This window comes from Dicentrarchus labrax, unplaced genomic scaffold (assembly GCF_905237075.1).
Source record: "Dicentrarchus labrax unplaced genomic scaffold, dlabrax2021, whole genome shotgun sequence".
NCBI lineage: Eukaryota > Metazoa > Chordata > Actinopteri > Moronidae > Dicentrarchus > Dicentrarchus labrax.
In genome coordinates, this window is record NW_026136717.1 from 1,934,448 (window position 1) to 1,949,202 (window position 14,755).

The window sequence follows — 14,755 nt, forward strand, 5'->3', positions numbered from 1 at the left end:
AGTGAAGGGAACAGAGGGGAGTGTGATGGTTTTTGTTCTCTGCTTCGGTGCTGACTGTCAGTGAAGTTGGCTGAACCACTTTTGAACCAGGCACTGGTACGACATCCTCTGCTGCCGTCTGGTGAGACTGTTTGGCTGACAGAGCTGTCTGTCAGCAGTCCGGCAGCAGAGACGCTCCATGGTATGCTGGGATTTTGTTTTTAACGACACTATGAGCAGGACGCACACTTTATATTCCTCTGTGTGGATATCTGATGTTTTCACATCACAGATGATAAACAAAAGGCATGAAAACCTGGGTTAGATAAAACATGAAACTAATGTAGACTGATCCAAGAGTTTAGTGTGATCAGCCCTAGTAACAACATTGTCACAGTATGGCTTGCTTCAGTGGTGAGTGTTGCGTCTGTTTGAGTGGTACTTGTGTGGTCCAGACAGCAGGTTAACAGAGCTAAAATGATAATCACAATTATTCTGAACAATATTGAGATCACGATTATTTCACTATTACAGAGCACGGACATATTTCAAACTGATCTGCTGTCAAAGAATTCTTCTTGTTTTGTAGACGCACTTTTTGTTTAGTGATAGTGGCAAGTGTAAAGCTAAATGACAAACACTTTGCACATCCTGTAACTATCTTACTTCAAAATAAAATCCGACTTCCGTTATGCCAGTTAAATGCTTTTAATGTAAAGCTGCAGCTGAGTTTTCTGTGAGTCAAGCACATGTTTTAAATGTCAATATCATAGATGATCATGTTCATTTAATTGTGGGAAGCCAAAATTGTGATTGTGATTATTATTTCATTAATTGTGCAGCCCTGCTCCTTTTTCTGAGCGTGCATCAGTTACTACAGTAGAAACCTTTAGCACATTTCCCCTGGACCAGGGCATCCCAGCTTATGGAAATTCCTTGCAAAATTAAAAAAAAACATTTTAACAACATTGTCTATAATGGTTTGTAATAAATTCTTCATTTAAAAAAGATAATGTGTTTCCATGGGGTTTATTCAGTCCAACAGACAAGGTGGGTTAACATTTTCCTATGCAAATTTTCTCAGAAAATGAGGTCTGCTGGCGGTGGAGGGACGACCATTGCTGAAAGCACTTCCTGTTTGACCAGGTGTGGCAGAGCTTCAGCCATTTTAGGAAATCTCACACTATGTTTAAAACTACAAAACATATCTCATTAGCTGGTACCAAATTCCAGTAAAAACCATTTGTCCAGCTGCTCCCAGGTCTGTGAACAGCTCCCTCATTTGAAGTGAGTAATTGTACTGTAGGGTATAATGTATTTTCTTTTTGGTAAAATAAATTCTATAAAATCGGTATTGAAATCGTTCAGGAACTGGGATGGAATATGTTTGAACGATACCCAGCCCTATGTGTAGATTTTATTGTTAAGACATAAAAGGAAATGCTGCTGGATTCACTGAAGTGCAGTGCACCAGTTGTTGTCTATCAGCTGTAGGACGCTGGTCGGTTTAGCCAGGTTAGTCAAAATGTGTCTGTCTGTAGAAACACTTTAAACAGGTAAGTTGCGACGGCATAACCTGAACGGGTACAGTAACTGAACAGGACAGAGCTACCATTAAATGATTCAATTTCTCAAAAAAAATTAGAAGATATATTTTTCTACAGGTTTGTTTCCTCTTCTCTGTACCGAAACGTACCAAACGTGACCCCAAAACCAAGGTACATACCGAACCATTTATTTTCTATCACCCCCTTACTGCAAACAAAGCTAATTAGCAGCCTTAAAACCCCCATCGAGAGACCAGTCTTATCTGAGTGTATTCTGGATTTTATTGACTCACCAATATTCTGTAACCCCCTGCATCCAATCCAGAGCTCTTCACAGCACAACCCATTCTGCCAACCACGAGCCATCCCTCCCACACACAGCACTGACCCAGCTTATACTCCAACTGGACTGTTATTACCAGTGAAATGAGTGTGGCAGAGGGGGAAACAGATCGACTGAAATATGGTTAGGGTGTAATATACACAGAAATGTCTCAGACTATGGGCCATAAAGCCACAGTAATATCCAACAGCGTAGTTGGATCGAATCTTGCAGCTAAAATGGTTCTCCTGTATTAAAAGGTTCAGGTTGTGGTTCTGGTGTGAATAAGACTCCCTGTGTCTGTTCAGGAGACTTTTCCAAGTCGCATCAGAAGGTCAAGAGGCCAGTAGGCTAGCCAAGAGCAGGATGACGGTCAGTCAGGGCGCGCAGTCAGTAGTGCAGTCAACCTTAACTCCACACATCACAGCTCCAAACACTGACCTCAGGTCAGGCAAAGAAGGAAACTGACAAAGCAGGTGTCGGTAAAATGACTTCCCTGTGACTTTAATTTACCATGGACAGATATGAGAGACACTGAACTGGAAGGACACTGGGAGAGGGGAGCTGTAGCAACATGCTAAATCATATTTAAGTGAAATGCTATAGGTATTAACTCCAACACTATCTAACAGAGTGAAAGCTGTTATGACACTAGAACACAAGAAGAAGACTGACAAAGAAGAACTTTAATAATCCCCAATGGGGAAAATATTTACTCAGTGTTTACACACACATAGGCCTGACACGCAATCATACACAGTGAGTGATGGGCTGCCACATAGCACTCCGGGAGCAGTTGGGGGTTAGGTGCCTTGCTCAGGGGCACCTCAGCAGTGCCAGCAAGCAGTCCACACTCCAGACTATGGCCCGTGCTAGACTTGAACTTGCGACCCTCCACTTCCCTTCCTACAGACTGAGCCACTGTTGCCACGCTAGTGAAGTAAAGTTTCTGTGCTGAGGACATAATGCAGTCATCTCCACCTGGTACCAACATCCCCTCTGTATCTGGAAGTTCTATATAAAAACTCACGTATGCACACAGAATAGGTCACAATGAATCAAACATACAGTACCTGAAGGTGGTCTGGGCCTACACTAGCAGAGATCAGATCTCTGCTCGAACCCTTCTGTGGCAAAAAGCTAAAATAAGTACAGCCCATATTAGCAGCATCACTTCCACTGACCTGAGACACTCCAGCTCTGCCCACCTAATTTTAATATATATACGAGAGAAAGAGAGTTTGATTTCTGGGAGTAAAATTACCCAGAGCTTCCACATTTTGGGGCCCATAGAGGATGCACAATAGAGACTTCTGCCAGCTGAGCCGCTGACTTCTGGGTAAGCCTTCCGCTAACTTGAATGGTGATAAAATTATATAAATCCAATGTTTTACAGCTGCTTCTTTCACAATGTTGGCTTATGGGAAAATTTTTGGGCCAGTAGGCATCCCATCCCAGAACGCCATTGCTGTACTTAAAGTTTGGCCACTATGTCAAAACCCAGCACTTTTCCTCGGGGCTAGAGTGTAAATGCAAAGGCTTGTGATCAGAGGTCACTATGTAGACTATAAACTACACTGTAATTGTCCCAATTATTAAATCAAGAATTCATCTACGGCTTTCCATTTCTCCTGTCAGTGCTTCAGCTTCATTTATTGTTTATAGTTTGCTTCATATTGTGTTTCTTTGTGTTTGTCTTTAAGTTGCATTAGCCAATAATGTGCACATAACAGAGTAAATCCAAACAAACACTAATACATGACACCTATATTTTTATGCCTACATGTGCAAAACTGTTGAATGAGAATAACAAAGTCCTGCACTTGCCAGGGTGTCACATTCTCATGCACACTGTAATACCCGTTTCCACAGTGTAGACATTGACACATGCAGCTCTGCAGCAACTGTACCATTACAACGGTCTGCACTTCACAAACGTTCACACATTCACTAAGACAGTGCACGGGTGCAAAGGTTGACTTCAGTGTTTTAAAAGTCAATAGTAGATCATTTAACTGAAATCTGCAATTAAACTGAAATATTTTTGTTTGTCTCTACAAGACACAGATTGGTCACAGTGCCCTGATACAAATACAGCCCCTTCAAACAGCTTCACATTTAACACTTTAATGTAACACTGCAACAAGGCTGAGTTGGAATTTTCATCTTATTTTGTGCACATTAGTCAGTGATTTATGCAAAACACTAAATTGGCTCTTAAATTAGAGGACGGCATAGTACTTTGTTAAAGGTTTGTAATTACTGGATTGTTATTATTTTTTGTAAATATATTCAGATTTGCTGATGTGGGCTCACACTGCCAGCTGTTGGCAGCTTTATCACAGAGTTGAGACTTTAAACATTGTATTGATTAAACCTGCCAGTCACTTATCACCCATCATACCAGACACAGTGCCTCCTTGTTCTGTTTGATGCAGCTCTGCACAGCAGTGTGGCTTCACGTCAAGCTCCATCTGGTCCTCCCACAAGCAGGGACGGAGAGCCTCAGGAGGATATCAGTGGCTTTCTGATGCATCACCACGAGCGGGGACGGGGAAGGAAGGATTCAGACGGGGAGAGGATTTCTTGCTCTACTTAGCACGCTGATGGGGAGTCCGACCAGGGAAGCATCACCTCCTTGTTCACAGTGGAGGAACGCAACAGCAACCACATTACATAACACTGGCTGAAGCACCAAGAGGGGATCTGCACTCTCATGTGCCTGACATGACTAATTCTAGCTCTTAAGACGTAGTGATGGTGGAAGGAGGGACTTATTCTTTTATTCTAGCCATCCATCTCTTCTTCTTGCCCAGTGGGACTGACTGAATGATTCTGTTCCAGCAGTACTGAGGCCAGCTCAGTGGATCATTGGGGGGGGGAAGCAATGATCCAGGAAAAACAACAACACAGGACTTCAGAGGGTTTACACCGTCTACCCTTATAGAAACACACACTGCATAATCATGTGGCCTGTGAAGAGGTTTTATGTTAATGTATATGTGTAATTAACAGTGGGTAGAAAAGATCTAAAAAAAGAAAGTCTGCTGAGGCAGCAGTGAGTGTTTGTTGTGGACGTATACGGCTGGAGTGGCGCAGTGTGCCGGGTGCTTGAGGGTGAATGAAGAGGAGGAAGCCCTTTGACTAATCTCTGGGGGAGATAATGATCTTACATGCAGGCTGAACACTGTGTGCTTCTGGAGAACTGGTAATATAGGCGCTCGCTCATACAGAACTGCCTGCACCAGCCGGCTGCAACAACAGAAAACCTTATTGAGCGCAAAATCCATGGACACTTGCGGCATGAGTATAAACTCATTGTGACAGGTTCAAGTCCAACAACAATGCCGTAATGTCTTCGTAACTGCGTCTGCATTTTACTCGCAAACAACTTCACCTTGTTACTGTGGGGGCTACTTCAAAATCAATTTCTAGGTCATTACATAATCACGTGCTTGTTGCTATCTGCATTAGACAAGCTAGACTTAGCTTCACAGTAACATTTTATTTGCCACATCACACTGCATTCCTCTGTGGAAATTCCACTGCACACACATGATCCAGCAAACTGGCAAAAAAGTAGAACTTGAGCCTGAGAGACCCAGCAGCAAAGTGCAAAGTTTCCCCAGAATGCCTGTTGACTGTGCACAAAACAGACATCATAAGGAACAGCTCTGAGCTTCTGTATCTGTTCATCTTTACAGATCTCATGCACACATGTCATTTTAATGTGTGCACTGGAATATCACATAAACCAAAATACACCAGAAACTAAGGAAGAATCTTAAAAGCACAACCAAAGTTAAGCAAAATTAAGATAAAGAGAATATCATGTTGTGTGACACCTATTAGTATTATCATTATTATTATTGAAAACATATTTACAGTGAATTATATGCTTGCCTGTAGATAAATTTCACATTTCAGTTTGTTTGGCTGACCTGCACACAGGTTCATGACTAAGATGTAAACGTGCTGATGGGATATGGAGTTGCTTTACCGAAAGAGAAATGGTAACACCAGAGGGGAGGCAGTTACTAGAATAGGGAACTACACTTTGGAGAGGTCAATGTAAATATGTTAACACGTACAAAAGGCTACAAACTATAAAAGTGCCCCCCATACATTACACATATGTTACACCTTAAATGAAGCATTAATACTCATATTAATAATCAATGCCCTATCTTTCATTAAAGCCCAACATCAACCCACTAACACAGATAAGAGGTTGCTATCTGCTGTGAATATGAGAGCTCCAGACTCATTATAGCATCATTCTAACCAGTGTACAAACTGAAACACAGAAAAAACAATGCAACCTTATAACAAACAAGTTTACACTGTAATATGCTTTTACAGCATTGGATCAAAGTAAGAATTATGCAGCCTATTCTGCAGAATAGTGTTTAATCAGCATGACCTAAATAGCCTACAGACTCCTGTATGACCTTACACAGTGATAACACAGCCTCTCTGTCAGTTCAGCCCAGAAAAGCAGACTCAAAGAAGGCACACCAAGTCCTAACAGCATTATTAATGCTGAGAGATGTTGGTTACAAGCACTGAGGAGACGAGGCCACAGATCTACAGCTACAGTGCCAATATGGAAGGACCATTGAAACTGGGGTTAATCATGGCCACCAAAAGACAACCGGATATGTGGTCGCTGTAGGACAGGTAAGGATGAGGCAGATACACTTCCTCCTTCAATGTAACACAAACATTGGATAATATCAGGATCATTTCTTTTAACAATTAAACTCTGTAATCCCAGATTTCAACCATCTAAATGAGCACTAAAACTTTAAAATAATCCTATGGAGAAGGAGACAAGGCCAATATGCATTAACATAGCACAACCTGAGGGACACAGACGCCAACGCACATTAAAAAAAAAAAAAAAGGAGTTCTCACTTATTTGTATCTTTTATAAATATTAGCACTTCTTTCTCTACTTTTTTTCCAAGTTATTTTTTTGTTCTTTGCCAGTGTAAATGTGTGTCATGCCAATAAAGCCCCTCTGAAGTGAACAGATAAAAACAGAGGAAGCAGGCAGCTGGCAGTCTTTATACCGGCGGTGTTAGCGAATGAGTGGATCTTAATAAGGCTACATTTCACTGTGTCATACAAACGCTTTTCACGGCTTGCTGTGAAAGTTAATGTTCATTATACCTCCTAATTTCATTTGAAGAGATGCTACGGTTTCCATGCAGCGGTAGAGTAGCGGTACATCATGAAACGAAGTCTCACTGACGCTGAAATTGAAGTAGCGAGTTACTGCTGACTTAGTTGAGCTTTTCCATGAATTAAACGCTAACTTGTGCGGTTCTCTCGTCTGTGTTCCCTGGTAACTAACGTTAGTTACTCCGAACCGGCTAAACCACATACAGTGCACAGCCGCTAAGCTAACAAAACTTACAGTTAACTAGCGTGGATAACGCTACCCGCTGCCTGTGAAGTGATATGGCGGAGGCGATAATGAAATTAATCCACCACGGCGACAGAGCTAGCCGACCAGCTTTAGCAAGCTACCACAGACGTCGCTGCAATTTATTGGATGTTGACCTCTCGGCGGCTAGCTAACTGTAGCAGCTACTGCTAACTAGCATTGTGTTCACTTCCAGGACGTTACCGTATGTACACACTCAACGTCAGATAATGTTGCAAATTACGGTTGGTTCGCTTACTTGAAACTACAAATACAATTCGAATACAACTCCAATATCCACCAGGCTGCGTTTATTTTAAATTAAATAGCAACTTTCAGTGCCGGTTCATGCCGCTCGGCAGCCGCCCGCGGTGGGGTAACGTATTTTTGGAGGAGGAAACTAGTCGGGATATCACCCCAATGTGTTGTAAAAGTTCATATTTTCTATAAATAAAGGCTGCTTGGTGTATTGTAGTTATACCAAATGCATGAGCGTTTCCGGCTTAATACACCTGAGTATAAACTAAGTCATAATGTTGGAGTTATTTACATTTCCCCATTGGCTAACATTGTTGGTTGTTTTAATAGATTTGACGTTCTTCCATGCAAGAGTGGACGCACGTACGGACGCTAGGGGAGAGCTAGCATTAGTTAGCGGCTAGCCGAACAGACAGCTAGCGGCTAGCTAGCCACCTTGCTGTCGAAACGAACAATCACGTTGTGGGGGGTGTCTTAAAAATGTAAAACATTCCTTACCTCCCACTCGGTACATGTTGGCCGCCATTCTCTCGTAACCTTTAGCAAAAACAGTCCCAGGGTATTCCCCGCTTGGGTAGAAAAAGGTCGATGGGGATCTATTTTATTCCTTCATTTATCGTAGACACCCCCGCCGTGAAACAAAGCCGGCTCCGGGCACTACGAGCCGAGCTGTGGCGGGTAAAAAGTTGAAAGTTTCCGTTAGTAAGGTTCCGGAGGTTATCCCCAAAAAATCCAAGTCTTTGTTTTCGGTCCCTCAGACGACCTTCCTCTCCTCTTCCTCTCTCACTCACTCATTCACACACAGCTAGCCTGTCTCTTACTCCACTCTTCCTCCCATCCTCCGCTCCCAGCTTCATCCTCCTCTTCTTCACCTCCGCTCAGTTCAACACACACACACACTCGCACACAAAAAACACACACTCACTGGCCCCCTTGGTTCGTGCGCAAATCGTCATCTTCGGCGATTGTCGGCAATCTCCGGTATCTTACAATTAACTTCTTCACTGGCCCTGGTTTAATACACAGCCTGTTTATAATATGAAATACAAACTCACACACACACACATAACTGAAAGTGTATAGCTTCATACATTTGCAGTGGCCCAGAAGTGACACTAAAATGTTTTATATGGCCGGAGAGGAAGTAATGTTTACATACAAATAGTTTATATATATTACACACATGTAGAGAGTGAAGAGACTCGTTGTTATCAATACAAAGCAGGAACCCCCACCACACACACACACACACACACACACACACACACACACACACACACACACACACCAACTGTTTTGTAATAGGCTCTAAATAATAATGCCAAGTTGTATTATCAATTATTTCACAGGGACTGAGCTGTAAGAGGATGATTGTAATCCCTTAAAATGAAGCCATGGTCTGTATATATATATATATATATATATATATATATATATATATATATATATATATATATATATATAGTGTGTGTGTGTGTGTAAGAGCGTTGAGCATTTCTACCAGAGAGTAATTTTTGCTTCTCAGATTTAATTATTCTATAATTTTATTTGTATAGGAATTCATAACAGAAGTTATCTCAGGACACTTTTCAAATAGAGAGGCGACGAACTTTTAACATTAATAACAGAGACCCAACAGTACCACCATGAGCAAGCACTTGGCGACAAGGGCAAGGGAAAACCCCCTCTTAAAAGGAAAAAACCAAGGAATTTATAAAAAGGGACTTGTCTATAGAAGCCTGTTACTACAAAAAAAAAATGTGTGATGTCAAAATGATGACATTTTGAATTGAAATGATGAGATATGAATATATCAGCCCCTCTCAAACTTTTTCTGATGATGAGAAGCCCACAAAAGTTCATGACCCTCAATTTTTAATCAATCATTAACAATGGAATGGTAAGCAACTAATAAAGATGGATAAAAGTCTAAGTTTAGTGAGATAAAGGTCAGCGTCACAATAACATCAGCAAACTGTTTTTGTTTATTTTCCCTACATAAACCTTATTCATTCAACTTTATTCCACTCCATATTTCTTCCCCTGGTTTTCCAGACTGTCAAGTTGGTATAGTATTATTAGCAGTGTTGGGCAGTACCTCATTACGAGTAGTAATAATATTACTTTCTCCTGTAAAAAGTAGTGTAACTAATTACTAATACATTTAAGGAATAATATTATACATGCAATAAAATATGTTATTTACAACTTTACTTTTGTTGTCACCTCCTACTGATTGGAAATCCAACAATCCAATCACATCCTTACATTTATTTTTGTAACTGTGGAGGAAACTACCTTGGAAGATTCTGAAGGAACTGGAAATATTCCATTACTTTGATTTTAAAAAACAAAACTGGATTCTAATGGTTGTAAGAATTTTGGTGAGAAGGGACACGATTACAAATTTTGTGGGGAGTAGCAAAAAAGTAATTTAACTAGTAGTGTAACTAATTACTTACTAATGAGTCCTGAGTCATTTTTTGATTAACTATCCCAACACTGATTATTAATCTAGCGTTAATAATTTGTTTGATGTTTCTTTTTGTTGTATATTGTAAACTTCACGCCTTTTTGTTCTGTAGAAAATCTATCGTACTTTTTACTGCACTACATTGTACAAGACATTTGATAAGTATACAAAATGATGCTACTTTACTTTCTAGGATGTGGAGGACGTCCTGACGCTGGTCTCTGACCTACCCACCCGTTATCTTCTCCTATAAAAAATACATTTATCAGCTAAGTTTGTACTCAAGTTTCATTAACTGAACTGAACTGGAAGACCAAGTTAGGACTATACTTTTAAGGTTCAGTCTTCTGGTCTGGAACACAGCACACAGTTCCTGGAGCAGCACTGCCCACTAGTGACACTTGACACACAATACACTTTCCAGTCTTCAGTTATTTATTGGGAGCTTGACAGATACAACATCACAGTATTCCCAATGTTCTCTTAAATATATAAAACTGTACTTAAGTAATCATTTTCAAGTGTACTGATCTACTGTTAGAGAAATGAATTAGTCAGAAATGATTTCATTGGAACAGGTTTGTCACAGTCAGTCTAACACAAGCATAAAATAGATTCAGTATTAGCTGAGATGTCAACCAAACACTGCTTCAGATATTAAAAATATGTAAAAACATGATGAAAACGTCTTGATAAGGCCGATGACAAACGCCACGATGCAGCACTTTGGTAAGTTGGATAAAAAAGATGGACTAGGAATGTTCACTGAAACCAAAGTCTTTGTCACAGAAGTCCAGTCATGTTCTGTACCAGCAAACATACACAACCACTTCTAATGATCCACATATCACAGAACGACAGAGATTCTGGGTTCACACATCACACTGTCCAGTTTCACAAGGATTTACATGACTATGGAGGCGTGTAAATGTAAATTTAATATGGACATTCCTCCTGGAGAGGATTCCTCTACATGTTCTGTATGAAACCGACACAGCAGTGGCACCGCAGAGGCCCGACTGCGCCCGCCGTCTGCTGACGAACACGCCTCTCTGGCTGCGTGTAAACAGTTCCGCCCTCTGTCACTGTCCACAACTTTCCTTTAGCTGGTGGCAGGTTCTGGAGAGCTGGTGGAGGTGGATGAGGCAGAGGCCAGTCTCTCCCTGCTGTCGCCCACCCCACCTCCCACCACCTTCCACTGAAGGATGCAGGTGTCCTTCCCGCCCATGGAGAGGAGGTGGGAGTCGCTATGGGTGAAGCAGACGTTGGTGACGTGGCTGCCGTGGCCCTCATACCTGTGGCTCGGTGCCTGTAGAGGAAAGGAAAAAGATCACCACATTGTATCTTTGTAGGGAGGGGGATTTCAACAGTGACACAATTGACCCGTCCCTCTTTACTCTGTGCTCCAACAACAGCTGAGAAAGATCACTAATGTTTGCAAAGTGTTAGCTAACTGCAGCTTATCTACATAAATCGTTAGCTGGCTAGTTAGCTGGTTATTTAGCTTGTTAGCTTAGTGTTCAGAATCAGAATTGGAACCATTTAGCTACAGAGAAAAACACTAGCTAACTAGTTAGCTAATCTACATTAATTGTTAGCTAGGTTGTTACATCTGATAGCTAATGTCAGCTTGATGTAGCTAGTTAGCTAGCATTTAGCTAACATTAGCAAACTTAAAATGTAAAGCTATGTAAACTGAATATGTCGCTTTTATCTTTTCACCATCTTCAAAATGTGGTTGGTTTTTTAACATAGACTAGCCTAGCACATAGCATTATTACAGTTTTTTCCACTCGCTAACACACTAAACTGACACACAGAGAGCAAAACCTCTTCTCAAGTCTCCCAAACTCTAAACACAGTTTCTGCTTTACACACATTTTGCAATTCAAAATGGCACTTTTTAAATGCACTGAACACGGTTCTCTGCATAAGACACAACAATCTGACATAAAGTCACACGTTTGCCATTTCAAAACACTGCCATACATGAGCTAATTGGCCAATATATGTGACACCTCAATGACTGTTACCACTTCAATCAGGAAGTATAAAAACACCACAGATGAGCACCTTTTTTCTCCTATATATTTTTTCTGCAATGTTCTTTTTCAGTTTACTGTTTTTTGTGAGCATATTGTTGTTCACTCTAATGTAAATATATCTGCTGTGCATATGTTGCCCTGAGTTGTTTGGTGAAAAATAAAGAAATAAATGTTTCAACAGCATGTGTGTGTATCTGCAAATATTTCTGTGCATGTGAACAATCTGAAGAATTTTCTACAATTTGAACTATTTTAGTATTATGGCAAAGCATACTAAAGATGAGAGTGCTCTTCATTATGCCCAACAGTGTGTAGTTGGTTAGACAACAATCAGGTAATGTGAATGAAGTGTGTGCCATTTGGGGAAAAAGTTTGATTTTGATAAAGCTATATGTAGTTTTGGTTGCAGTCCTTCATTTTGCAGGATATGATGTATTTTGCAGTTTGGGTGTGTGGTTTTGTCCACAGTAAACAGTAAACAGGAAGTGAGTGTGATCTATACGTACCTTAGGTTTAGGACAGGGGTACTGGAAGAGGTGGACTTTACAGAAGTCATCAGCTACAGCCACCATCCTCTCACTGTGAGAGCGACACAGGGCGTTGATGTCGGTGCCGTCAGAGCCCTCCAACCACACACCTGGAACACCACAGTAGCACTCGTCAGTCTGAGTTGTTCAGGCTGCAACAGTCCCAACACACCAAAGGACAAAAACATTCCATTTCTCACCCATGACGTGGAAGCCCAGCACACAGGTGTAGGAGGCCCACTCTCTGTCTTTGCTCTCAAAGCGGTTCCTCAGCAGTTTACAGCCTGCCGCTATGTCCCCTGTCAAAACAAATTCATCTTCAGAGTCTCAACAGTACACTGTCATACTGTCTGAGGACTGAAGGACAAAACGTCTTCACTTACAGTACAGGATCTCATAGTCGCCTGAATTAGACATGATGTACTTTCCATCTTTGGACCAATCCAGGTGAGTTATGAAGCTGGAGTGACCCTGATTGGACAGATAAGCAGAGGCAATGTCACATAATGCTATATGACCCACCTGTTAGAGGACTGTCAACAAATCCCAAAACAACAGTGTGTCAGTGTGTCTCTCAGTGCTTTCTGACTGCCCCATCTGTCTGTGGCTCTTCACTCCAAACACATTGGTTCCTATTGAAGCTCTGATTTGATCAGTTTTGTAGAGTGACACATCGGGCTGAGGCTGGGTTAAGGTTTGGTTAATTTTACAGCATTTTCTGCAGGTTTAGGAGTCAGAAGAACCAGATGTTTTCACAGATTATCTGTCTCGTGTACTACTGTCAGGATATAGTGAAAGTTTCAGCAAATATAACAAAAAGTTATTTGTAGAAAAGTTACCTACTGCAGCTTTAATTCACATTTGGTGCTCTACTGATTATTTGGGGCAACAGGACAGTGTATGTGGATCAATACTACAATAATGTGACTCATTGATGTGTTTCTAATAGGCTTTCGACTACAACGTAGCTCTATGGCACAGACGAAGAAGATATATCAGACTTACACAATACTTGTTAGTAGACACATTCATTGTTAGTTGGAAATTTGTTGACTACAAGAAAACTATAGAATATCACCAGACTTTAAATTTGCTGATATTCTTTACTTTGTTCAAGAAGAAGAACTGGGTTTTTAGCATTAGCAGTCATAGCCAGCATGGCTGAACACACATGGAACAATACAGACTTACAGAAAGTCAGACTGGATCAAGAGGAAAGCCGAGGAACTAATGGGAACATTTAGACATGGATCTGATATTTGACTCACATTACATTTCCCGAAACGGGTGTAACGCCGGCCACTCTCCGTCACATTGTAGATGTAAATGAAGTTGTCATGGGACCCAACAGCTAAAAAGCTGCCATCTGAAAACACAAGAGAACATTCACACAGTTTAAGGGGATTTCGACATCTCTGCAAATCTGGAAATAACTTCCTGGCCTCAACCACTCGATGTGTTTTTATGTTATTACTGTCATCATTCCTCAGTTGGCTGTCCAGATCAATTATTCTGCTGGGTTGCAGGAAGGTTTACAGTTAGTAATTCTTTTAATGTTGTGTATTTCTTTGCACACTGTCTCCGATGTTTGCAGTTGAAGACATTAACATGTAATTACAATGTCATTGGGTAATTTCTTATCCCATCTCTACATCAAACAAAGTCAAATACGATCATACACTGATGAAAACATACCTATGAACATTATATTTAATTTTTGACAATAGATCCTCCCAAATGTTACACACTGGTCCTTTAAGTTATGGCTTAAACCCTATTTTAAGGTCACAATGACCTTTGACCTTAGAGTCAAAAGTGTCATCAATTCAGTGTCTGACCAACTGTGAAATATGGTCAGAATCTCCCTTCTGTTCCTGAGGTATAGTGTTGAATAATGGACAAAAAAGTGTGCTTCCAGGACATTATGATGTCGCAGTGAAGTTGACCTTTGACCTTTTGGGTGAAAATAATTCATCACTTCATCATTTTTACACTGTTAAAGCTCTGTGTGACATTTGTCACAATTACAGAACCAGTTCTTGACCAAAAATGAAATATGTTTGTCAAGTTCATTTTGAGGTCACATTGACCTTTGAGTCAAAGGAGTCACAATTTCATTGTCTGACTAGTTGTGAAATACAGCATCAGTTCTTGAGTTATGACCAAAAACATG

At 40.8% G+C, this 14,755-nt stretch overlaps 2 protein-coding genes across 5 annotated transcripts in view; both read right to left on the reverse strand.

Annotated features, from left to right (window-relative positions):
- Window positions 1-8,453, reverse strand: part of mta2 (metastasis associated 1 family, member 2) — a 28,622-nt gene extending 20,169 nt beyond the window's left edge. Inside the window, exon 1 of one of the 2 annotated variants that reach the window (XM_051375203.1) lies at window positions 8,036-8,453. In XM_051375203.1, the coding sequence (XP_051231163.1) occupies window positions 8,036-8,063 (28 nt within the window). In that variant the 5' untranslated portion in view covers window positions 8,064-8,453. Of the gene's footprint in view, window positions 1-4,252; window positions 4,496-8,035 lie in introns of those variants that run through there. The other variant, XM_051375202.1, reaches the window with a different exon arrangement.
- A 1,974-nt stretch (window positions 8,454-10,427) lies between these two features.
- eml3 (EMAP like 3) overlaps window positions 10,428-14,755 on the reverse strand; it is a 59,602-nt gene continuing 55,274 nt past the window's right edge. For all 3 annotated transcript variants that reach the window (XM_051428532.1, XM_051428534.1, XM_051428533.1), the window contains 5 exons: window positions 13,851-13,948; window positions 12,966-13,053; window positions 12,783-12,881; window positions 12,562-12,692; window positions 10,428-11,319 (listed from right to left, as the gene is read on the reverse strand). In XM_051428532.1, the coding sequence (XP_051284492.1) occupies window positions 11,113-11,319; window positions 12,562-12,692; window positions 12,783-12,881; window positions 12,966-13,053; window positions 13,851-13,948 (623 nt within the window). In that variant the 3' untranslated portion in view covers window positions 10,428-11,112. The remainder of the gene's footprint in view (window positions 11,320-12,561; window positions 12,693-12,782; window positions 12,882-12,965; window positions 13,054-13,850; window positions 13,949-14,755) is intronic.